This window comes from Oculina patagonica, chromosome 13, assembly GCF_052425735.1.
Source record: "Oculina patagonica isolate OP01 chromosome 13, crgOcupat, whole genome shotgun sequence".
Classification (NCBI taxonomy): Eukaryota; Metazoa; Cnidaria; class Anthozoa; order Scleractinia; family Oculinidae; genus Oculina; species Oculina patagonica.
Genome location: NC_135770.1, coordinates 27,460,607 through 27,486,571, shown reverse-complemented (window position 1 = coordinate 27,486,571; position 25,965 = coordinate 27,460,607). Strand labels below are relative to the sequence as shown.

General features: G+C 40.1%; 3 protein-coding genes across 3 annotated transcripts; 1 reads left to right on the top strand and 2 right to left on the bottom strand.

Moving 5' to 3' along the window:
* Window positions 1–677: 677 nt before the first annotated feature.
* On the bottom strand, window positions 678–3,822 carry LOC144636568 (coiled-coil domain-containing protein 167-like). The gene is made up of 4 exons (XM_078495803.1): window positions 3,770–3,822; window positions 2,240–2,334; window positions 2,107–2,159; window positions 678–878 (listed from the first exon to the last, which is right to left on the bottom strand). The coding sequence occupies exons 1-4, from the start codon at window positions 3,788–3,790 to the stop codon at window positions 775–777; spliced, it is 273 nt and encodes a 90-aa protein (XP_078351929.1). The 5' UTR covers window positions 3,791–3,822; the 3' UTR covers window positions 678–774.
* Window positions 3,823–3,893: 71 nt separating this feature from the next.
* On the top strand, window positions 3,894–13,723 carry LOC144636403 (uncharacterized). Its single transcript, XM_078495609.1, has 11 exons — window positions 3,894–4,266; window positions 6,190–6,327; window positions 7,862–7,884; window positions 8,638–8,669; window positions 8,777–8,834; window positions 9,037–9,136; window positions 9,741–9,852; window positions 10,167–10,209; window positions 11,300–11,370; window positions 11,909–12,017; window positions 12,981–13,723. Exons 1-11 carry the CDS (start codon window positions 4,059–4,061, stop codon window positions 13,197–13,199), a joined length of 1,113 nt encoding a protein of 370 aa, XP_078351735.1. The 5' UTR covers window positions 3,894–4,058; the 3' UTR covers window positions 13,200–13,723.
* A 426-nt stretch (window positions 13,724–14,149) lies between these two features.
* LOC144636277 (transforming growth factor-beta-induced protein ig-h3-like) lies at window positions 14,150–23,729 on the bottom strand. The gene is made up of 8 exons (XM_078495449.1): window positions 23,486–23,729; window positions 21,819–21,902; window positions 21,648–21,727; window positions 21,153–21,481; window positions 20,265–20,537; window positions 17,245–17,455; window positions 16,417–16,733; window positions 14,150–15,908 (listed from the first exon to the last, which is right to left on the bottom strand). Exons 1-8 carry the CDS (start codon window positions 23,677–23,679, stop codon window positions 15,300–15,302), a joined length of 2,097 nt encoding a protein of 698 aa, XP_078351575.1. The 5' UTR covers window positions 23,680–23,729; the 3' UTR covers window positions 14,150–15,299.
* Window positions 23,730–25,965: the final 2,236 nt, after the last annotated feature.

Below are 25,965 nucleotides of genomic sequence, written 5' to 3'. Positions count from 1 at the left end.
TATTTCAGGTGTATTAGGGGAAGCAGGAAGTTTGGCTGTGGAGTGTCATGCTGAGAAACCCATCTCATGCTTCTAGGGCCTTCCGAATACTGCACAAGAAGGTTCCTGTATATCCAATCAGATTGACAGTCAGGCTCTGCACTAGGTTCATTCTCATCCCCAGAGGCTAGGATCCTTTTAGTTAGCACCAAAATTTCATGACCTCTGGACAAGCTCAATTTCTCCTCAAATCTGATTGGCTTGTAAAATTAAAGAAAAAAAAAGAAGTAGCACCAACTCAGAAATTCAGAGCTCTTGGTCTAAAGATTGTGACTTTTTCATCATTGGGAAAAGGATTGCTGTGAATCTCTCTCTGGATGAGAATTGCTAAAACACAAACATTTGGTAATTTTTGTTTGTTTGTTTGTTAATAAAAAAAAGGTACAATCCTGTTAAATAAAGATTGTTGATATTGAAAGTAAACTGTGCTTCTCAAAATGTTCTTGAGACTTCCTCCAAGTCAAATAATTATAACTGCTAGTTGCCATCCGTTTTAGCAATGAAAAGGCTTCCAGGCCAAGTTCTAAGCTCTTTGAGCTTCTTGTAAGCAATAATAGCACAATTGAACAAGTACTTCACAAGTCAAGATTAAAGATACCAGTAGCTCTAAAATCTATGTACGAAAACAACTAGGCATATTATGGAATATTCAATGTTTTTAATCTCTCTCTGCCATAAAATTCAATTTTTTACATATATTTATATTACACAAGGTTTTTAATTCTATTAACAAGCTCAGCTGCATATTAGCAGGTATCCAAGAACAAAGAGTGCAAGGATTGCCACAGATACAGCCATGGATTTTCTGTTTTCTTTACGTAGTGTTCCCAAGTATCTCTCTGTGGATGAAGAACATGACAAAAATGAAAAAAAAATGTTGAGGTCACATTTTTAAAATCCAAAGCCCAAGGTGTACAACACAGAGCATAGGCAGTCTACAGGGGAAAAACCTTGGTTTGAGTGTAGCCCAGATGTACCTCACCACCCAAGCATCTGGAAGTAAATTTATGAAGTGTTGTCTTTTTAAACTGGGGGTGCTTCACCCAAGATTGATCTGCAATGTGTGTGGGGGGGGGGGGAGAGAGGGTATTAGGGAGTGGAGATGAGGACTACCTTTCTATCTTCCTGAATTAGTATGTCTGATTAATTTTTCAAGGACCTTTCAAAATGTGCAGTTGCAGAAAATTAATATCCATACCCCCCCCCCCCCCCATTGGAAGGTCATTGGAGATTCCAAGGGGTGGGAGGTCTCAAAAGCCAATATTTTTTGAAGGAAAGTATGTGGATTAACTTGAATTTCCAGAGGGGTGGGGGAATTAAAACCAAGAAACCTTCTGTGCGAGGAGCTTCCCTGTATAGAAAAAAAGGTACCCCCTCCCCCCAGGGGTTTAATCCAAACAAGACAGCAGTTTTGATAATACACGCACAGTGATAACTGGCTACAAAGAAGTGTACATAATGGCCTCTGTTAGTCCACAATACATTCTAAATACATGTACAGTGGAACCCTGATATAACGATCCTCGATATAACAATATTCCCAATATAACAATGTATGTTCTATGCCCCAGCAAAATTGCAGTAAAATGTATGGGACAGAACCCTGATATAACGATCTTTGATATAACAATATTCCTGATAATATTCCAATGAGAATTTAGCGGACTGAACTTAAAATCTTTCCTGATATAATGATATTATCAGTACTCAGTCACAATTTTGGCAAAACATTGAATTTAACACAACCTTACAGTAATCAAGTTATCTCTAACGTTTCTGTCAACAGCTTTGTAACATTGAATACGAAAATGATACAGTTTTCTATGCCTCTTTATCAACTTTATCCTCTTTATCCTCCGTGTCATTCAATAGACTAGTTGTCTTAGTTTCAGTATCTTTGACTAGGTTTACCCCGATATAATGATATTTTCAGTTATTTTACGGCCATATCGTTATATTGGGAATTTCGATATAACGATTCCTCAACATAACGATATAATTTTACTGCTCCCTTGGTATATTGTTATATCGGCGCTCCACTGTATAGACCATGCTTAATGTTCTCACCATGCTCTATGATTTCTTCTTTTAATTGCTTTTGTTTATCCACCAATTCATCCCTAAAAATATATATAAAAAAGTATTGTCACTAACAAAATAATGTGATTTTGTATACAGGTATAAGTATGCACCTCTTTACCTTTCACTGTCTGACATTTTCTTCAAACGAAGACTTCTATCAATCATGTCCAGTTCATTTTCACAGCCTCTTATATTGTTTTCAACATCCTCAATCTGAAAGTGAGAAAATGTTTCACAGAAATTATGACACTTTTGCCATCTTATATGTGTTGTGGTTTGGTACAAATGGTTTACGGTCGTTTCGATTCAAGTCGTTTTGATACAAGTTGAAGTCAATTCGTTACACATGTTAAGTCGAATCGATACAAATTAAAGTCGTTTCATAACAGAAGTAAACTCAAGAAAAGTTCAGTATACCGGTAAGTGTTTTAGTTTTTGTCTTTCATTTAATATGTCTGTTGCACCACCGCTTACACAACATTATTGGTCGTATTTATGTTTCTTGATCGTAAGCATAGCATGCGCTGGAGTTAAAGAAGAAGTCTCAAATGTATTTATATTTAAATACAAATCTCTGAACTCGATAAATAAACTTAACCAAAACTTGTCTCGTTTGCGTGTCCTCATTGCAGAGGGGCTTGGGTACATATGTTTGATTCACGCGGAGGTATGGCCGGTTTGTTTCATTTTATACAACAGGGGTTTGTATTCGCTTGAGTGAGTATGTCTTTGAAGGTTTGTTTGGTCGTGTATATAAAGTATAGTATTAAAAGTATTCGACTTCAAGTAACGTGAGCTTGTATCAAATTGACTTTACATGTGTAACACATCAACTCGGACTTGTATCAAAATGACTTGAATCAAAACGACTTTGTATTGAAATGACCAGATTCTGTACAAATAGATATTTTCCCTTGATGTATGGTATATTAGGTCATAATGAAAATAATTTAAAGGAAAATACTAGATTGTAAAACAATAAAATTGATTTGAACCACAACATATGCACATCAGCTTTTAGCTGCCAGTTTTATCGAAGTATGTATGTATGTACGTATGCCTATAACACAACCAACATGACTCAAAGTTTGTTATAAGTATGCAGAGGCCTAGATACTGAGCCTCGCCAATTGGATTTAAAATTATTAAAGTTTTGTATGATTCTACATCCACACATTTACGGGAATTCAACATGACTTCACCTATGTATTGTTTTCGCAGTACAGTAGTTAACCGGTGAAACGTTACCGTATGGTTGATTTCTTTCTGTAGACAACGTGTCATAAGCTGATCGCAAGCTGTGTTTGCACATTTCGTTAATGCGTTAAATGCAGTTTCATCGAATATCGCTTCGAATATATTTTTGTTCAAAGTATATAAAAAACTTTATTTAAGTTTCTGGTCTTCTAGCTAGCCTTAAGCTTAATAATCGGGGACACTGTTTAAATTAAAATATAATATAAATAAAAAAAAATTCTGATCTATTTAAATAAATCATACTACATTTTCCAACACTCTTTGTATTTACATCTAATTCCTACAATTAAGTGACAGCGAATTTTGAAACATTTAGCCAAAGTTGTACTTGCTAAGAAATTTAAAATCGTAATTCTAAGATTTTGCTTCAATATAATTTCTCAAAACTAACCTGGCTAACTATGGTAGTCATCTTTACTGCGGAGATAATGCGAAAAGAAAGAAACGACCAGGCGCGAAAAATTGGCCTAGGGACCTGGTAACTAAAGCTACTTCCACTGACCGGAAATTGTGGGCTCAGATTGAGAGGGAGAATTTCCATGTTTGATTTTGTTTGATTTTGTGGGATTTTTCTGGTCCATTTTTTATATTATTCTTTTCGCTTTCAGCTCATCAAGATACAATTGCAGGAAGTTTGTGTGTATATTATCGGAATGACTTATTAGACTTTCAGTGAAGTGATGGAATTCTCTTGCTGGTTGCTTTTGATTTCAAGCTGGTTTATCGTAGTGTTTTCACAGCACGCTAACTGTTATCCGTCGGAATGCGTTCTTCCTTTTCCCCGAAGTTACGTGGTGTACCATTTGGACGAGCAGGAATCAATTTATGTCGATGGAAAGCTGGATGATAAAGCATGGAGCCGTGTCTCTTGGACAGAAGATTTCATTGGTGATTAATGCACCTTTAGAAAATAGCACAAAGTAAATACGTGCGCTGATTGGTTAAAAATTGTGTTTCTATAACTCGATGGAGACACAGACAGTTGTCGTAGACACGGCAATCAATATTCACGGCGCTAAAATAAGCAATGCAAAAATAACAACTAATAATTGTACCAAACTTTAATGTCACAGCTGACAAAAACCAGGTTAAGACTAAACAAATATTTGCACATTTTAAAACAAGCGAGTAAGATGTTTACAGAGCCCGCTACACATTCAAAAATAGTCTGTGAAAGAAATTATCGAAGCGGCTGACCTTTCAAAGAAGTATATGAATTGGCGCAACTTCACTCCATTCTAGGCTTTGCAGCACTTCAGAACTATTCACAGATCCTCAACTGGACAAGATATTCGTCCAGAATGCCGAGTCAAACTGCTTTTAACAGAAAAATAATTCACTTTCACCTCCAAGGTTCGAGTCGCTCGATCGTCGGTCGTCAAACCATTCGGTTAGTTCGATGAAGCGAAATAAAACCACAATTCTTGACTCCTTCCAGTGCTGGACTTCAGTTAAACCATCGACTTAGTTATTTCTCATAATTACGTTAACTTTGGGGCCTGTTTCCTTTGTTTGTTTGGCTAAACAACGGTGAATTTTAGCCTTGAAGCAAATGTTGAACAGTTGATTTATTTCTGTTCATCGACTCCCGTACTATGATTGGTTGATTACTGTTCATGACGTAAAACCGCGAGGTGAAGAGAATCTACGTTTTGATGTTAAAAAAAAGCGCTAAATATTACTTTGATGTGCGTTATTTTCTTTGTGCTGTTTTCTAAAAGAAATAGAAAACATGTTTTCCGTGTTTCTATCGAGTTATAGAAACACTCGTGAAAGTTTGGGAGAACTCGAAAAATCTGTGGAAACACTCGTCTATCGACTCGTGTTCCCACAGCATTTCTCGTTCTCCCAAACTTCCACTCGTGTTTCTATAACTCGATAGAAACACGGAACATGTTTTCTATTTCTTAAATCAATGTTAAGCCGCTGGGGGGGGGGGGGGAGGCCGGGCATAGGCAGGGGATTTGACAGCAATTGTTTGCCCGTAGTGGGGACTTTTGTCCGTTTTAATGGAATTTCTTGCAACATTTTATTGAAGTTTAGTGACTCTTCTGAACATCCACAAGTTCAAATGCCCGACCTATGACCGGCCTCCCCCTCCTGCGGCTAAACATTGATAGGTGCATAAATATGTTCTCTTGATTCACAAGCTTATATAATTTTGACAGTTTTTGGCAAGATTTCCGCACAGCCCCATACATAAATTATGCGTACAATCTTCTGAATGACTCGTTCTTTTCATGATTGCTGTTTGTGTGTAGTGATAGTATGAAATAATTGCTTACATAATTAATGTATGGGGCTGTGAGGAAATCTTTCCCAGTTTTTTCTTGATTCATATGTGTATATGTTTTCTTGATTCAGTTGCCCCAAATACATCCGGAGATATAGGAGGGTATTTTTTGGGGGGAAGGGGTATGCACTTATCATTGGCTTTCCCGAAGGTCGACCCTGGGATATCCCCGGGCAACCCCCAGGAACGCGAAGGGAATGGTGCAATTTTGACACAGATATTGTCCCGCAAGGTAGGGACATTGTATTGTTTTTGAAACAAACCCCCGGGGTTCGTTTGACCTGGGTAAGCGGCACATCATTATATTCTCAAAATCCCGAATGAGCTTCGAGATGAGCGACCTTTCCACCATTTGTTATTCTTGTACAAGACATTTTGTAAAGGCAAAAAAATCCAGACATCGAACACTACAGTCACTTTTGTAAGCAGTTCCACAACTCAGTAAAACCATAAAAAATATGCTCCATACCCCAGGAATTTATAATTAGTATATTAAGTTTTATTCATTCCTAAACCAGATATTCAAGGATCAGATTGGAAGAAACCACGCTTCAGAACACATGCTAAAATGCGATGGGATGACAAGTACTTGTACATTGGAGCCTTTCTTCAAGAGACTGATGTGTGGGCAAACCAAACGAAGCATGACTCAGTGGGTAAATGTCAGATGGGCAAAAGTCGTTTCTGTCACAAACATAATTTTTGGTAAACTCAAAACCAGTCCCAGCCATGAAAAAATGATTGGACGTTACTATGTAGTCATAAGCCTTGTTCACACGTGTGATGCAAACACAACTACAAGCAATGTTCGCACGTACAACACAAATGCAAGGAGCATAAGATACGCAGACGCAGCTGAAGTCATTTTCAAGATGGCTATTTGCTGCAGAGAGTCAAACCTGTTGAATGCAAGGGTGTGGAAAGAAAGAGGATCTAATCGTTGACAATTTTGCAATATAAAGGTGACCACAAGGTCAAAATTAGCTGTAGAGGTGAAGTCCTTTAATGGTCGGGGTCCCACTAGCACTTGACAGCGCTGTTACAACGTTGTTTTGACCTCTTAGCAGGTTAACAACAGTGTAACAACAGTGTCACATAACCTGCGGTTCCACTAGCAGTTGTTAACAGCAGTTTCAAATTTGTGGCTGACAACTTGTCAAATATCAGCTTAAAATTTTGCATTTTGAATGCACATTTAGGAGGTCGAGTTGGAAAGGAAACCAAACTGACTGCGATTGTTGCTGTGAGGATCAGTAAAGAATGAAGTTAAATTCACGCCATTACAAGTTCGTCTACCAAACCGGCAAACTTACTTTTTAAAGATGACATATCACAAAGGAATAAATTACTTATAAATTAGTAGGATGCAGCAGGTAGAAGGCCGGTGAGCAGTCGTTGATTTCTAGTGAAATCTTCGTTGTTTGTTTCGCACGTTTAGAGTGATCTGCTAAAAATTATAATTTTGAACGTGGTGAAACTAAATCACTTGTGCGTAAATTTTTATAGTGTAATGGACTTCCCGTTTGAAAAGCCGTGATTGGTCTATCTCAAGTGGATTTAGATAGACACCAGATAGATCGTACTTTTAGAGTTGTAAACAGCGTTGTAAAATTCCTTTGATTAAGCCGCGTAACCTGAGCAACAGACACTGACACTGACACTAAAAAATAGTCGGTCACACTTGAAACAGTGTGACACCGTTGTAACAGCGTTGTCAAATGTGCTAGTGGGACCTCAGCCAATGTCAGTTATGTCTAGGATTGAACGCTAATGAGATGCACGGTCTTTGTGATAAGCATCACCAAGTGTCCTCACTGTTAAAAGGTTACCAAAACACACATAATTCTGTCAAATATGAAGTAATATGAAAATTTCAAATAATCCAGTCAACCATTGAGTACTTATTTAACAATACCTGTGTCTAATCCTGGACAACTGTTAAATGTAAGAGATCCAGCTGGTGGCAGGCATGGTAAATGGCTTGATAAAACTAAGGACATCTCAGTGGATGTCTGAATGAGTGCTCCTTTAAAGAAGCACTTCGCTGTACCTGTCTTTCATATACTTCTATTTACATGTATTGCTATCTTATTTGTAATATTAATAGTAACAATTAAGGGTTAACTAAAGGACGGTATATTTTGGAATAAGTTCAACCCTAATTTTTTTGTATGTTTCTTTAACCTCCAGTGTTTCAAGATAATGATTTTGAGGTAAGATGATCTGTGGATTCGAAGTATCACAGAAACAAAAGAAGCAATAATTAATATGTGCTAATAAAAGAGGACCACCATGCATTTACCCAGCAGTCAACTACTGCAGTTTCTGCAGCATAAAAAATATTGTTATTAATATTATTATTAAATGACTTCAGTTGGTACTTGTACGAGTACTGCTACTCTTCCTGCTTAGAATACCTACTGAGTCCATTACAGCAGCATTATCTTAAAATGGACAAACAGTTTTCCAGCATCCATTTCTGCATGTACATGCATCATGATTCTGGTGGGGAGGAGTGGGGAGTTGTGCTAAAACCATGCCCAGGCCCTAGTTCAGGGTGTGGCAGCTTGGCGCTTTAATTTGTACTTTTCCATTTATGGGGATAAACTAAGAAAAGGGTGAGCAGACTCATAATTAGTTCCAGCTAGCTTTCCTGGCCTGTGCACCTTCAAAATTAACCCAAGTCTGTGAAATTTCCGCTAGTAATAAGCTCTCTATCTTAGCTGGCCATGAAATTTGCCAGTAGCCAGTTGTTAGCTTCAGCTCTGTGATAGCCCACAGCCCATGGTCCAGTTTCTCAGATGTATGTAAGATGTATTCTCAGATCTCGAAGAGACTGCCGCTCCACAATTCACATACATAATCATATGTAAATTTTGATTATTCTTAATAGTATTTAAATTGGTCAATTATCCTTTATTTTTTAAATAAATTCTTATCCTTTATATTCTTTTATTACTTGAAAGGTTTTTATGGATCCAGATGGAGATACTCACTGGTAAGATAAATTACAGTAATTGTTGATCCTGCTGTAGGTTAAAGTATTCCATTCGCTAAACAATAATAAATATATCAAATTTAAAGATTTTTATTTTACTCACTCAGGTACAAAGAATTTGAGATTAATGCCATTAACACCACCTGGGATCTTGAGCTAAACAAGGTTGGTGATTCAGCTCTTTTTCATGTACAATGTTTTAAGAAAGGGGTCAGACCACGGTTCCAGCTAACCTTAAACGCAAAGTGTCAACAAAGAATTCCAACAGGACTCATTCTCACTGCTCCCACCAAATCATTTAGAAGTTTTCTCTCGAATGGTAATTTGTCAGGTCAGGTAAATTATTTGTACTTCCTTTCTACTGCAGCCTTATCTGAATGGTGGTACACCAAATAGCAGCTGGGAGATGCCGAGTATGAAGAGTGCAATTTACGTGGCTGGACCCATCAATAATGTAACTGTCCAAGGTGATTAATAAAACCTTTCAATTTAAAATTGATGTCTGGATATAATAACAATCAACCGATGTGCCTAGTGTTTTTACAGAGAACAATGAGATCAGATGTGAGCACTTTAAGGGTGCCCTGCCATCTAGTATCAGTTGATTTACAGGTATAGTCTTACACTTGCTGTTTCATGCATTGTGTGGTTCCAGAAAATATCCATACCCCCCACAGAAGGTTCCTTTTTTTTTTTGGGGGGGGGGGGGATAAAGGCAGAAATTTCTCAGGGGAGAAGGGGTTCACAGGAAGTTCCTTTTCCAGAGGATGATGAAACATGAAAAGTTAAAGTAGGGGCGGGGGGGGGGGGGTGCAGTTGCCCCCGCCAAGAAAACTAAAAAAAACTAAGAAAACTAAAGGTGTGTGGAGTTTGCACCCGCAGTGCAGAGTTTGCCCCCACAGGTACGGCCCTGGTTGCACACGATCAATCTGAAGCACAATGATGTACATGCCTAAGATTATTCTCACTATTCTTTCAAGTGTAATTGGCAAAGTATGTTTTTTAAATATATATGACTAAAATTATAGTCACTGTGGTGCTAATTTTTTTTTTTTCTTTACAATGTTCAAGACAAGTACTGGACTGTAGAACTAGCTCTTCCATTTCATGATCTTGTTGATCACAGTCCAACAGCTTCAGCACCACCAAGAAACAAAGATCAATGGAGGATTAATTTTAGCAGGTTTGTGAAGCCTTCAAACCTTGCTAGTCTTAGCCTACTATTTTAGATCTCTCTTTGTGTGGGGTGGGGGGGGGGAGGCTGGGAAGGTTAGGGGTGTTCTTCCTTCCCTGTATACCCCCTCTCAAAGAGCTTGCTACCAAGCTATCAAAACTCCATAGAAGTCTAAAGGAATGTGGTTTAGATTGTAGCAAGATAAATTGCAAATGATGGACATAAAAAAACGCCTTAATCTGTTAAATGGCTCATTTAACTTGCCAATAGTAATCAGGACCTTCTTCTAATTTCGCCTTTAATAATGTATTTTCTCTGTGTAGGGTTGAGTGGCATGTTAGGAATGTCAATGGGCATTATGAAAAGGTTGGTATAATTCTGAAGCCCCCTCCTCCTGGGTCAGTAATTTTTGATATACAATAATTTTATTAATTTTATTGTTATTATGGCCCACTCACTTGTCACCTTAAAATTCACAACAGGTTACATCACTGTTGCTGTTTTTATGCTTGCATTAGTGGTGTAGACTGGTATGACATAAGCACCTGGGAAGCACATAAAAGGGATCCTTTATTAGGCCTTGAAACAGCCTCTAATTTAGGTTGGTTTATACCCAGGAGTGTAGTTCTGGTTTTAGCAATAATGTACGAGAATGATATACCAAACGCACCTGTCATGTGCACACTAAATATTTGCTAGTGAAAATGAAATATCTATGCACAGAGTTGGATTCTTGTGTGTCATGGGAATCAAAACAAGTTGCTTCAAATCTGGGAAAGGCAATGATAAAACTGTGTAAAATTGTATTCACTTAACAGTATCCCTGAAACTTACAGCTCTCATTTTCAACAACAGTCATTGTCTTTCCTTCCAAGATATTTTGAGGTTATCCAACGTTTCAGTCAGTTTTAAAGGAGGGGTCATGAATGGTCTATCAAAATTTTGCAGTGCTCGCAAAATTTGGCTTTTGCTCGGAATGCTCGCAAAATTTTAGTGGGTGCTCATTTGCTTGTGCTCGCATATTGCTTGCATGCTCGGTTTTTAGTGGAGGTAGTTTTTTAAAAGTGTTTGTTGCTTGCAAGGCTAACTTGTGTCAATGCTCGTGCTTTCAAAGAAAAATGCTGTGCTTGCACCATTCGATACCCCTCACAGGACTTCTTTGATAATTAAGAACTAAAAAACAATTTGTTTTCGCCGAAGTTGTTAATACTCTTAAGTGTACATGTTTTCACTTAATTCTTAACAAAAGAGGGAATATGACCTACCGGTAGTCTCTTCAGGCCTGAGAGTAGATCATTTCTGTTGCAAGGTATGGATGAAAAGAAACTGATTAATACAGACAGTTTCTGCAGCCCATGTACTGTTTGTTTAACTGGAATTTGACTGAACATTCATGCATCTGAATTTTTTTCTTCACTATTGCAGACAAGTTACCTGTTTACCTCTTCTTTTTCAGGTTCCAAATGTACCTGAAGACAACTGGGTGTGGTCATCGCAAAGTTCCATTAATATGCATCTTCCAGAAAGGTAGGCACACACAGTAGAAAGGTAAATCTTTTTACTAACCGTGTTGTGGCTTAACAGAACAGTGTTCGACTCTAGTGTCTGTAGCATGAAATGGTCAGGAATATTGCTACTCCCTCTGCCCTAGATGGAATACTACATGTAGTCCATCAATGTTTATTACCCCCCCCCCCCCCCCGCCCCAGCATTTTGTGAGGTTGTCCCAATAATTTGCCAGCAGCTGTTTGATACTCTTCATATTCCAGGTTGGAGAGGTACACAACGAATTTGTGTATCTCTCCCCAGTCCATCTCCACATATGCACATCACTCTCCCCAGGCCCTCCTCTCAAAACTTCACTCAAAGACTGTCACGAAAACAAGTCCACCCAAGTACAAAGAAAACACATTAGGTGTTGCGGTCGTTAAGAATTATATATTCAGTCTACTTGAAGAAATACTTTAATATTATTGTTAAACATCTCCTCACCTGGGAGATATCATTGTCAAAGTGCAGCACTTATTAATCCGTTTTCTTTAATTGTTTTTTGTTTTCCGTACAGGTGGGGATTCATTCAGTTCAGCACAGATGCAGTGAATAAAACCGAGTTTGTCCGTACTCCTAACTGGCCTGTTTACTCAGCATTGGTAATGATTTACGATGCTGAAAAGGTATTTGTATTTTTCGCTCCCCTCCACTCTAAACAAGAAAAATCTTCTCTAGCCTAGTGGCCGCAAGTGCTGGGATTTATCTCCAAGGGAACAGGGTACTTCCTATTGTGTAAATTGTAGGGACGATCCGCCCAAAGGGGATACCTTTTTCAGGCTTTAGGTATGTATATTTAAAAGGGTAGGGATTTCACGAGTTACAGTATAGAAGGGGATAGGGAAAACTCTCATGTAGGTATTTCAAGGGGCCTTTTAGAATATTTTAAACAGACCCACCAAATGGTCGATACACCTACCTTATTACATGAAATTTTCGCGACACGTTAATCAATCTAAATGGATGTTGTCGTCAATTGACTCAAGAACAATAACTCATGCATGTACAAGCATGACCTACTTGTAGACATTTTGAGCACTGTTCTGTAGTTGCTATTGCCGAGATTTAGCCCCGCCCTTGCGTTTTTGTTAATTCTGACGTTATTTTTCCTTTGATGAAGTCGTTTTAGTTAATTCAATGGAATGTAAAATAGTGTTGCCAAGGAAAACAAGGAAAAAATTTTTTCGCAAGATCGCGAAATTTTAGTGTCGCGAAATATGCGCACCTCAAAATCGCGAAATTAACGTGTCGCGAAAATTTCATGTAATAAGGTATTTAAGGGGTTATTCTACTCGAAAGTTTTGGAAAGAGTTGCAGTATCCCTACCGTTAGTATATGAAAGGGTTACCTTTTTTCTGTCAAAAATGGTATATAATAAGGCTTGAACCCAGAAGCACTTCCCCCAATATTTTGAGGATACGAGAAAAACAAGAGTTAGGTGTTTGCCGTGAAATGTAGTGCGTTTATGTGTTCCATTGACCTCATGTTCTCCACACACCTTGAAAAACCCCAACAGCTGATTAAGTCGACATCATAAACTCAAGTAGCTTCATTGTATTTTTTTTTTTTTTTTTTTGCATTTCTTGTAGAAATTCATGGCTGTCAATGGTTATTTCACTGCTAACCTGACTCAGCTTGAAATTCCTGCTGCTTTGAGAACTGGTCAGTGCCCTTATGAGCCCGCAGTGCAAGTTGAGAAGACTTACAACTTCGAGGCAACAGTCAAACCGATGGATCAGCGGCTTCCCGTTGGACATATACGAGATGACCGCCTTATTTGGTTCGGTGATGGAAACCGCCATCTTTAAATTGAAATTTGACCATTTTTTTTTTCAGTGCTTTTTTGTTATAGGCTTTAAAAAATATTTTCAGGGAAATGTTTTAAATACATTTACGAGGAAGCACAGTATACGAAAAGTAAGTACATTTGAGTTAAATGATTGGCGAGTTAGCTTTTATAAAAGGAAAACAAAATATTGGGCGAACAAATGAAAGTACTTTGTAGTTTTCTACGACTAGATGAAAGAAAAAGGTTTGAGTCCGGCTCATTTTAAGTCGAGTAGGAAATTCAAACATTTAGGAGTTGGTAAGATGTGACTAAAAAGATACAAGAGGCGGTTACACGTTTTAAACTGATTCCAAGTTTCGGTTGGAGGCCGAAAGGTGTTAGAAATGCAGTCGTTTAATGGGGTTTTCCCTCGCTCTGCACTTAAATTGAGGTTGTACTCATCTTTGGAAAAAGAAATCTACTGAGTGTGCTCTTTGTCCCTTGCTGTTTTCAGTCGCCTCTAAAATTAAAGAAACTGTATGACGCGGTGAATCCACTTATCAGTTCTCATAAATGTATATTATCCACTTTGTACGATAAAAAATGATAAAAAGAATTAACGCTAAATTTTAAGAGATATATGTAGAAATAGCGGTACCGGTGTTACAACATTGGTCGATAACTTAAAGTGGACGCAGGTTAAAGCTTTTTTTTTTTTTTTTTTTACTTTATTTTTTTTTTTATAGAAAAAAATTTACACAAAGGCGAAGCAGACGACGGAAATCATCTTTAAACGCTGTACCTTTCATAAGTCGAACCTTGTGTAAATGAGCAAAAAGTTCGGCTTGCGAGAAGTGCGGAGTTTGACCCGGGTCTAAGAAAGCGAAGTACATGGTAGCTAATTAAAATTAAAGCCATTACAAAAGAATGATGAGCGACCAAGAAACAAGTTTTTAAAAGTAATAAATAAAAATATTCCAAAATAGCGAATAAATGAATAGCGCAGCTTTTATTACTGAAAGTAGAAACTCTAGTGCATGTAGCAAGCTAAGCCCTTCTTAGCTAAAGGGGTTAAGAGGAAATCCGCCAGGACTTCGAGTAGTTATTGGACAAAATTATGTACCAAAACTATTTACACCTGATTGCAAGCTTTTGTGTTACTGCTTCAAATATCTTATCAAAAGAAATCTTTTCTAACAACACCAAACATCGAAAACAAATTTCGAAATTCCACTGAATCGCTTAAAGACGAATTTACAAAATGGCTACACGTGAGATTTTGCCTATAGCTTGTGAACTTTGAAATACATTTTCTCAGACTCTGATAAGAAATTGTTGTTGGTGTTATCACGGATAATTACTTACATCTTTACCTTTTATTAAGGGTAGGAAATAACGCAATAGGATTTAAATTATTCTGGTACTTGATTTTTGTCCAACTTTAATAAATATTACTCGACTTCCTAGTGGATTCCGTCTTAAGACTGCGTTCGGGACTAGTGGTTCATCAGGCTGTGGCTTATCCCGGTTACCATAGCATGAAGTGACTAAGAGTATTTCTACTCCATCTGGATGGGCAGGGTACCCCAGCATTTCATTCGCCCGTACCTATTGATACACCTGGGTGGAGAGAGGCACTATGAGAGTGAATTGTCTTGCCCAAGAACACAACGCAGTTAACCCGGCCAGAGCTCGAACCCTAACCGCTCGATCAAGAGTCCAGCGCGCTAACCATTAGGCCACCGCGCCTCGCACAAAGTCCCGGCCAAATCATCAAAAATGTTAAATGATATCCACGGTTGTATGAAAATGGCCTATCATTAAGCCGCTATTAGTTAAAACATATTCATCCAAAATTTCATGTAAAGAAAAATTTCGGATCGTTTGATTAATGTGATCGTTTAGCAGGGTCTTTAGACAATGGAGTTCTTTTCTTATATGGGATCAGAATAACAACATAATGGCTACAAACATAGATATACTTCCAGCGTGAGACAGTAGCAATGTACAACTGCCTTTTTTATGCTTCCAAATTTTCACGATACGGTGAGTTTAAGCTGGTATGTCCACGGACCTTTTTTAGCGAATGTTATTATTTGCCTATTTTTGAGCAGCAACAGCAATTTCTTTTTTGTCTTTATTAATGCAAGCGACGCTTTTTGCCGCGAGCCCCCTGACTGTGACGCCTCAGTTTGCGGTATCCGTGTGGATACAGTTCCAATACGTCGTCGATCACGTGAACAACTCCATTAGTGGCCGGTAGATCGTGCTCAATGATTCGCATTCCATTGACATAAACACGCCCGTCCCAGGCATACCGCATCCGCAGGACGCCACGAGCCATGGAAAACACGGAGAAATGGTTGCTGAAAAACGACCAGTAGCTGAACTTGCAGTGAATACCGCACGTGTAGAGTGTCCCATTGACCACGTGATGTTGGAGAACTTCTGTCAGCTCTTCAGGGAAAGCGAGGAGACCCTCCAGGGTCCCGGGAGAGTTGAGTTCTAGTTTAGCGAAGGCCCAGTCCGTTGGCGCGAACAGGGTCAGCGAGGCGGCGGGGTTCTGGAGGAGTGGGGCGAGGGTGGTGGTGTTTATCGCCTCAACGAGTGTTACGAAGCGAGGATCGGTGTTGATGAGGTCATAAACTGCCTTGCTTGGCGGCAGCAGCACTTTATGAATAACGTGAATGACTCCATTACAGGCTTCAATGTTGGCTTTAGTTAGGCATGCGCCGTTAACGGAGTGTACCTTTAAACAGAGAGGAGGGCAAGTTAGTACAAGGGTTCCAATACTTTTCTTTTGTATAATCAGATTAGTCCGCAGAACCTTTTGTTTTTGCATGCCACCTTATAACAGACCTCTTGCCGCTGGCCATGGAAAACAAAGGCTCTAACAACGACACACACTGTGTACCGTATTTTATAAAGTTTAGAAAAGTTTCAGTATTTGAGTTAAGAAACCAAGTAAATTTGGGAGTGAAGCCACGCTGTCGAATAACACCCGGTTGTTGAAAGGATGGATAACAATTCCTCCGGAGAAATCAAGAAAGTTTGAGGGAAATGGGAAATACTTGTGTAAGCCCCCATTTGCAGCTCGGGTTTATATCAACTTCAGAATGCTGCTAAATCTCTCTTTTGCGTCTGTATGAGACCATATGATGACGTGCGCCACATTTTTTAATTGGACACTATGCGTCGCACTCCAATTTGGTGAAAAATTGGGCGTGCTAAGAACCAGTCAGACTCAAATACCTTACCTTTCCGTATCGGAATGAATTTAGACGCAGTTTGTTTGGCTCGTTGATAGAGTTGACCAACGTATCCTTTCCAAATTCGTATGTCCACTTTCGCTCAGGAATCATGTGATAAGCGAGCAGCTCCTTGAGTTTGGCGGGATCGTCCCGCAGGGATCGCTTGGTTGCTTCGGGTAAAGCATCGAACGCTTTGTTAGTTGGAGCAAACAACGTGAATGGCCCCGGATCGTTCTTTAGCGTGGCGGAAAGGCCGGTGGAGTCAAGGTACTGTATGAGTGTTGTGAGGTTCAACACTTTAGTAACCTCCAAAAGATTCATGGCTAAAAAAAGAAAGATAGGTTAGGTTAATAATTTAATGCTTATTTCTGCGCAAATTATGATATAACGCGCCTTCATAAATTAAAAAAGCTAAAAATAAAATCCTGATGATTGATTAATTGATTGATTGATTGATTGATTGATTGATTGATTAAAATGACGTCTTGATTTACAACCAGATTCTCTCATATACGATTGAAAAAATGTGTAAGAATGCTGTTAGGAGGATTCAAATGTGAACGGTTCTCTTTATGTGCAGCGTGCCCTCCCCCCCCCCCCCCTCACCACACCCCCACCCATACAAACTGTATGGAACGCTTTCCCGCAGAAACCAAAGAAAGGGCAATGGCGGTCCCGCAACAGTTGTGTAGTCCTACTTTAATGTAAACGGAAGTGTTAACTGATCGTCACACAACGCTCCTCCGTCACACAACGACAACCTAAATAACGGCTAAGAAGCGAGATATACTATATATATATATCCACATATAATCTACAAACTATACATTTTACCTGAAACAGGCATGAGCACTTTGTTAATGGTATGAACGATCCCATTACTGGCACTGACATCAGCGTCCGTCACGCTACCATCATTCACCGTGACCTCTCCTTCCCCCTCCACTTTAACATCAACGAAGTGTCCCTCGACAGTAGTGAAGCGACCATTGTTCAGCGCGGCAGTGTAGATTGGCTTGGGTAACATGTGGTACTTCACAAATCTCTGCAACAGCAAAGTGGAATTATTATACATTGGTGTCACCAGCTTGATTTCATAGGCGTACGAGGCGGGGGGGGCGAGGGGGGCTGCAGCCCCCCCAGTGCCGACATTTTTCGCTTAGAATTCGGGCAACAAGCCTAGAGAAAGCATAAAAAATAAGCCGACAAATCTCAACATTACGATCCAAACGAATTACATCAACCGAAAAAAGTATTGAAAATAAACCGAATTTTGTGCTTCAAAAGTCCAAATTTCTCATTCATCTGTTTTTCGCAAAATTGCTATAATCATGGTCAATTTTTCGCGCAAATTTTGCGTGATCCCTCAGTTTGATTTAATTGCAATCAGCTTTTCCATAGCTTTTGCGTTTGTGCGCGGTGGATCCAGTGTAAGATCTTGAAACAAAGCTGTTATTTTTACAAATGGGATTAAGCTAGTGCTTTGACTCAAATTTTAAGTTCTCAGGGCTAACTCAAAACTTTCAACGAGATGTTTTAACCCATTCATTCCTGAATGTTTGACACGCTTTTGTATTATTTTTAAGTGGGGAAAAAACAATATAAAATGGCTTCCCCAAAATACTTAAAGTTTTGCTAAATAAGAGTAAAGTGAATAAATAAAATATTTCCGAAGAAAAGATTTCGGGGCAATGACACGTTCGGGTAACGCCAAGAAATTAATAAAAGAACTATCGTTCTTTTAATCAAGCAGGCAAGGTTTGTACACAACTATTTCAATGCACGTTTTTTATCCATTTTACGTGCCTCTTCATTTGGCTTTATTAATTTACCCATGCCATTTTTTTTTTCGGGCAATAAGGTGTCCGCCCCCCCCCCCCCCCCCCCAGGTCCAAAGGTGCGCGTACGCCTATGCTTGATTTTGATTGGCTATAAGCACGCAGCTAATTCTTGCTTGCTGTTTCTCTTACGTCATCTACAGACATTAGATTTTACATATGTAGAAGTGACGTCATACCTACAGACAATAGTTTTATGCATGCAGAAGTGACGAAAGGTTGTAAGCTTATAAAAGTATATAAACAATAAAGTTGTTTACTTACAAGTTGACTGTTGCAAATTGATCATTTTTTTTGTGCGCGCTCTTGTCTTTACAAGTGCAGCTCAGGAATGTGCATAATAAAACAATTATTGGATTCGGTTTTCCACCCAGGGTCACCCTGCCCCCCAAGCCAACTTTGCAATTTATCATATAAACAATAAAGAATAAAGATAAGATGTTCTACATGACACGAGCATGGGACAAAGAAAAATTCTGAGTCCCCGACGGGAATCGAACCCATGGCCTCCCAGATACCGGTTGGGCGCTCTAACCAACTGAGCTACGAGAGACTCGTTGTGAGCTGGGCCATTTTACTAGGTTGATATGTGACACGCGTCCTGCATACTGCTAGGATCAGCAATGTCGAATTCATCAAGTTTTCATCAGTTCGCAGCTATTTATAAAGAAACGTATGAAAAGCTCTCTCGCCCGGGGTGGCTCGGTATGGAGGGTAACCCTTCCACCAGGGACAACTCTCCTCCATATAAACAGGCCCTCAGTTTCTGTTATCGGCCTCAGCCTTCGGCTTCGGCGGATAACAGAGACTTTGGCCTTGATAATTATCGCTATCATGCTCAACCTCATCCAATAATTGTTAAATGTTTTAAGTCCAACGAATAAGTCGGAAAAGCAAAGTGGTCCCATTCTTCTCACAAATTTGCATTCAGACACATCGAGATTGGTCTTGAAATCGGTGAAGGGTGGGGAGAGAGGGAGGGCTAAGGTAATGTTGTACACATGCTTGCGTAGAGGTGGGGTGCTCCTCTAAATTCTGATAGAGCAGTTTTCAATTGAGTGTCGTAAAACCAAAGTAATCACTCTGGCCAATCACAAATGACGTAGAGCAACCCATTGTCCAATCAAAACTCGAAGCAATTACACGAAGCGCGGGAAAACATGAGCGAGCAAGTAACGATTGGTTTTGGTTTTACTTCTGATTGGTTGAGAAAGTGGCGCGAGATTTTTAAGCCAATCACTAAGCGTAGTAATGCAAAACCAAAGCGAACGCAATTTACTTTCGACACTCAAGTGAAAACCGCTCTAAGGAGTATCGCGCTGTTCTCTGTTCTCTGTTCTCGCGCTGTTTTACTTACTGCCGATCTGGCAACATAAATAATTTTCCTACTATGTACTCTTTCACAAACCACTAAAATTCAAATATTATTTAGGCCCGTTTACACAGGCGATTTTTGTCGCGCAACTCACGGCTATGCAATTTTTGTCGCGCCGAAGTTGAAGTCTCCTGCGATATCGCGGCGATAAAATCGGAATGAATCGCCGCGAGTTTGCACGTGTGTAAACTAGAGAAAACGATATCGCAGGAGTTTCGAACCTGTTGGAAACTTGATTCAACTTCGGGCGACAAAAATTGCATTGAATTGCGTACAAAACTCGCCTGCGTAAACGGGCCTATTAATAGGACATATTTGCCGAATAAAACGATGATAAGTTTAGGTTCAAATGGTGTTAAAAAGATACATTTAACGTATTCGAAGATTTTCCAACCGTTGATCAACTGAGATCATAATCAGAGTAATGATTCTGATGATCGAAAACGTCAAAGGGATATTTTTCACAACTTTTAAACAAAACATTTTTTTAAAAAAAAAAGCATTCCTATCTTGAAATATTGCGGCGTGTTGACAAATTGATCTCTCTTTCCGTCAAATTTACATTTGACAACTAGGTGTATACGGTCTCATAATCACTGTAAAAATTAAATCTTTTTTTTTCGACTGGGACATTGCCTTACCCCAACACATTCATCATTTGAAAGAAGGTTCTCCAGTCTCTCACGGTCCATCACTTCAAAAGCCTGATCGGTGGGCGCAAACAAAGTCATGTTGGTGAAGTTCATTGCGGAATTCTCGATCATCTGTAAGAAGATGCTGAAGTTTGGATCGCTTTTTAGAATATCTCCAATGTTACCGGCGGCTGGTTTCAGAATTCTGTCAATAACGTGAATGATTCCATTGCTGGCTCCTTGGTTTGAGACGACAATTTCTCCTCCTTGAATCACTATTGTCTGTGAAAAGGGTGAAAAAAGTAGTTTTTTATTGTGTTATAGGGAGCAAGAAAACGAGAGACCGGGGGAGGAAAAAAATAAAAGAACGTGAGAACAAGTGAACACTGGTCCCAGAAGGAACGACGGAGCGAGTTTGCGAGAGAACGAGAGAACCACAAAGAACGAGGGGGCAAGGGTACAAGGCAAAGAACGAACGAGGAACGACGGAACGAAGGCAAGTCAAGAGGGGACGAGAAAACGAGGGAGCGAACTTGCAAGGGAACGAGAGAACCACAAAGAAAGAGGGGACAAGGCAACGAAGGAACGAGGGAACAAGGGAGCGAATTAGCGAGGGGACGTGAACGAGAGAACCACAAAGAACGAGGGGACGAAGAACAAGGCAACGAGCGAACGAGGGAACGAAGGCACGAGGGAACAACGAGACAAGGAAACGAATGATCATGGGGATGAGGGAACTAGGGAACGTAAATACGGCAAAACAAGGAAGTGCGCGAAGGAAGGAACGAGGAAACGAGTGAAAGGAAAACCACAGAGAACGAGGGAACAAGAGAATGAACGAAGAGACCAGGGAGAGCAACAGTCTAAAACTACTGAGTACAGGTAGCGCTGTATCACCTCTCCACCATCCGCCACATTGATCCGCAGTTCTTGTGAGCCGTCCAGTGTGGTTATCTTTCTGTTGTCTTTCATTGTTTCAGTAACAATCTTTCCAGACGCCAAATGCAGCATAAGTGTTTCGCGAAGTACCTCCTTGCTGTTGGTCAGCTCTTTTAAGGTTTCTGATGGCAAGGCGGAGAATGCTTGGTCTGATGGTACAAATGCCGTGTAACGTGCATCAGAGTCCAGCTCAGACGACAGACCAGAGGTCTTCATTAATCTAGCAAATTCACCCAAACCAAGAGACTCTGCCACTTCGATTATGTTTTTATCTGAAGTGTACAGTTCTGAAAAGGAAATAGGACCCGTGGATTACAAAATGAGTTTTACTGTTTTTAAACTAGTTCCAGTCCAATACCGATAATACGAATATGTTCTTTTCGGCAGCCCGATTCAGCGGCGATCGATCGATATTAAGCGTGCATGGCTAGCTATAGTGGCAAATGCACATACCTTTTGGACATCCAGGACTTCCGTCAACTTGCGTGTATCCGGGACAGCACCGATATTCTGTCAAATAATGCTGCTCGGTCCTGCGCATTGAAATGTATTTATTGTAATATAACAATTCGTATGCCTCTATAAAATCATCATTTTGTAGATAAAGAATCTAGCTATTTATACCTGCACTGAAGCCTCCGTTTTCCGGGTATTTTTCTGCATTTTCGGACTACTCCTACAGGAATTCGATGTGTGCAAACGTTTGGTCTAAAGGAAAAACAAAACACATAGGAGATGAGAAAGACACGCAATATGATGAACACCAAAACACAGCCCGTTATATGCTTTCAAGTGCGAACGTAAATGAGGCTTGAGTTTGCGATCACCAAAGCCTTGAGCCACAGGAAGAAAACTGAGGAGAGCCGAGGAAGCACAGAACCTTATGGGCTGCAAAGGGAAAAGAGCATGTCAACCGCACGCGTGAAGCAAGAGTCACACGTGAGTAACACGCGGCAAAAGAACTGAAAGAAGACAGTTTGCCCTTCTTAGCCGGCTTAGCCTGTGAACAGGCTCTCTATACCCCCCCACCCCCCCCCCCCCCCCCCAAGTCTCTTTTCAACTCGCATCGCTCGCCGATTAGTAGACTGGGAGCCTGCTCGCAGGCTAAGCCGTGGCTCTTGAGACACCTGATTTCATTGGCTAGCTTTTTTCAAATCAACCGTAGTATAAAAATCCCTTACAATAAAGGGATTTTTAAACGGTTGTTTTGATTTGCTAAATTTTAATTTCCTTTGTTGAAGATCTAGCCAATCAAATGTAAATGATGTGTCCCCATGCCTCCTCGTGCCCCAGGCTCTGCCGGCTATGAGGGACAAGCGGTTCTGGGGACGAGAAATTTGAAAATTTACCCCAATCAAAAAATGTGCGATCAATATCTATTTTCTCTCAACAGTATCAGTATACTGTCGAGCAGACAGGTAACGAGAATAAAGATAATAATCAACCAAACATTTGCTTTCTCTTGTTGATTCTATCACCAAATTCTCAAAACTATAAACGTTAAAAGAACAGTACCGGTATTCACTTTGAGAATTCTTATTTCGAACTTGGGAATAAAAGAAATACTGTGAGAACACGAGCGCCGAGAAAGTGCCTCTCAGGAAATGCGTAACAGAAACTCCCCATTGTTTCAACACGTTGAGGTCTTTCCGGTCTTTCAACATTATGATGTTTATTATCTTGACTGCCCCCGCGGTCAGCAAGCTCTTTAAAAAGCCCTTTCGCTCTGGCCGTGCAATGTGCGAAAAAAAAAACACTTCTATTTGAGCAAGAAAATGTCATGAAATTTGCATTGACGTTTGGGGCTTAAATGGTAAATTATAAGAAACGCCAGATTATTAAAAAAAATCAAATTCTGATATGCTCAACGTGGACTGTAGTGAGTATAGTCACACATGCTTGATGCTTTCGTCACCGTAGAATTCCGGAGATCTTAAAATGCCATCAATAAACTTCTCAAAATAAACAAAGGCGAAGAAAAAGTGAATTTATAATCATGTTAACTCGAAAGATTAAATCAAGATCATCTGAACTAAACGGGTTTGGAAATTAAAACGGATTTGAAATAAAAAGCGCAAAGTAGAGATCAAAAAAATCCTACGCAATGAGACGAGACATCGGATTAGGAAGCGAATGACCCACATACGCTCGACAGTCGATATGACTCCCGGTATCTCGGTATAACTGTCCGAATATTTTCACGTTATTCCTCTTTGCGTTCGAATAGGACCTTGCTTTTTAGTTCGGCAGAGAGTATACTACTCAATGAATACGTGGTTTTATATGCTTACCCCTCATCATTCGGTACAATTTCTGGTTTGTTGTGATGTGGCTGTGGAACTCCTTCGCTTTGGCCAATCTCTAGCTTTGCCCACCAGTCTTCCCAGTACTCTCGCCATTTGTAAGGACTCCACCAATTTGATGATGAGCTAAGCTCGAATGAAGCACCAAGAATGAGCAAATAAAACAACAACAACTTCGCCATTCGGTATGATAAAGCCGTGCTGTTTATGTGTACGTGTCTGTAAAAAGGTCAGGACTGAGACACTTAAAAAATGTGAAATATCTGTCAAATCTGCCCATCAAATGCGAAACGAGACATGCTTAGCAAGGATAGATCACAGGCAGCCCAAGCGCGCGATTTCATAGCGTAAATACCGTAAAATTCCAGTAAATAAGCCCCGGGGTTTATTTGCTCAACGTCCATTTCAGGAGGGCTTATTTTCGGGAAGATCTTATATACGGAGGGCTAATTTCTGGATGGAAATTCGTGTTTCAAAAATCGTCGCGTCGGCTGTTATTGTACCTTAGAACAAAGCTTTAACGGGTTGAACTCTTGACTCGGTACAGTTTTGCTAGGTACAAATAGCGTTGTGCTTGCTTTAGACGGCAAAAGTCTTCAGCCACATCAACTAGGACTCGGAACTAGACTTTAGGGCTGATTTGAAGGCGGTCATGGCGATATTCGGCTTGATTCCTTGGCTGGAGACTTTTCCACATCCGGGGTATTACATTGTGAATAAGATGGAAAGGTTGCAAAGAGCGCAGCTGATGGTCGAAAGGAAATCACTTCAAACCCTTATGTGAGTAGAATTCTCTTCATTTGATGATTATTATGCCGTTTGGCTGACCTAGCAATCAGAGCGGCCTGTGATTCGATAGTCAGCAGCAATTCGATATGCGGGGTTTCCGGCCGTGAATTGACATAAACTATGACCGTATGGTCTGTCTCGCTGAGTCATGAATTATTTACTTATGAATTCATGATTTGAACAAAATGCCGTAAATGCAGTCTTTTTGATTCATAAAGAGATTTATTAGAGTAATTTACGTTGAACATGAGCTATAACTAGTCGATTCATTCAAAGCTCCTTGCAAAAATATGTCTTTAGAACTAGAGCTGTGTCAAAATCTTTAGACACCTTTTATTAAATCAAGACAGATATTTGGATAGGATAATGTGACTTAATAATTTTTGTGTATACAAGAATCATCGGCATCCTCGTCTCAGGGAGGCGATGGTCAGCGCATCAGTGTCGACAGGCTCTTGAGTGACTCAAAAGCCCGATTCTTAAGTGGCAGTCTATGGTGCAGCTGGTACAGATGTAGTTGGTGGCCTCTCGAACTGATACTTGTCGTTCCTTTCTCGCCTCCCACTTGATTGTCGCCTCGGCCCTGGCCTTCGTCTCGGCCCTGAGTGCCCCCTCCTTCAAACTGTGACGCCAGGCGTCGCGGTCTTGCGCGAGGACCTCCCAGGTATTGGAATTAAAATCAGCGAGACGCAGGTCACGCTTGCAAACATCCTTGAAGCGAAGGATTGGTCGGCCCACGCGTCGGGCGCCCTCCCACAGTTCCCCGTAGAGGATCTGCCTTGGCAAGCGATCGGGTTCCATACAGTGAACATGATCGAGCCACCGTAAGCGTCTTTGGATGAGTAGTGTAGGGATGCTCGGCATGTCGGCTCGTTGAAGAACATTGGTGCTGGAGGCTCTGTCCTGCCATTTGATCTGAAGGAGACGCCGAAGGCAGCGGAGGTGGAACCCGTTGAGCCGCTTCTCTTGTCTGGCGTATGTGGGCTCGACTCACTTCCGTAAAGGCGAGTGGAAAAGACACAAGATCGGTAGACTTGCAGCTTGGTCCTCTCGCTCAACAGGTCGTTATTCCACACTCTCTTGTTGAGTTTGGCCATGACGCCGGCTGCCTTGGCGATCCTTGAACTGATCTCGACATCTAGCGACGCCTGGCTTGACACGGTTGACCCTAGGTAAGTGAAAGAGTCCACGAACTCCAGTTCAGTGTTGTTGATGGTAATGACAGGAGGTGTCTCTGCAACCACTCAGTATACCACTCAGTAAACTTTCTAAACATAACGATACTGAAGCCCAAAACAAGTCCTACAGTATTCCCTAACAAAGTAAAATACAGAAAAGCTCTACAACTACAACAAGGGGTTTATATAATCGGGAAAGTTATCTTAAGAGCACATACCTTTTAGAGGGTAAAATGTATGGATTGGTGCAACTTTGGATGCTAAACTATAAACTTGCCGGCATTAGACGCGACACCTTTTAGGGTCGATGTGTAACGATAAGGAAAAGTCTGCCTTAAAGCATATTTTATTTATTTAATCTTTATTTAAACACGGTAAAAATCATCAGGACTTAAAATACTACATAATACTTATTTAAAATTACTTAATACCTATTTTACATAATAAATTTAAATTACATTAGTCGTCTACGATGAATTAATTAGTTATAATAAAAGAAAT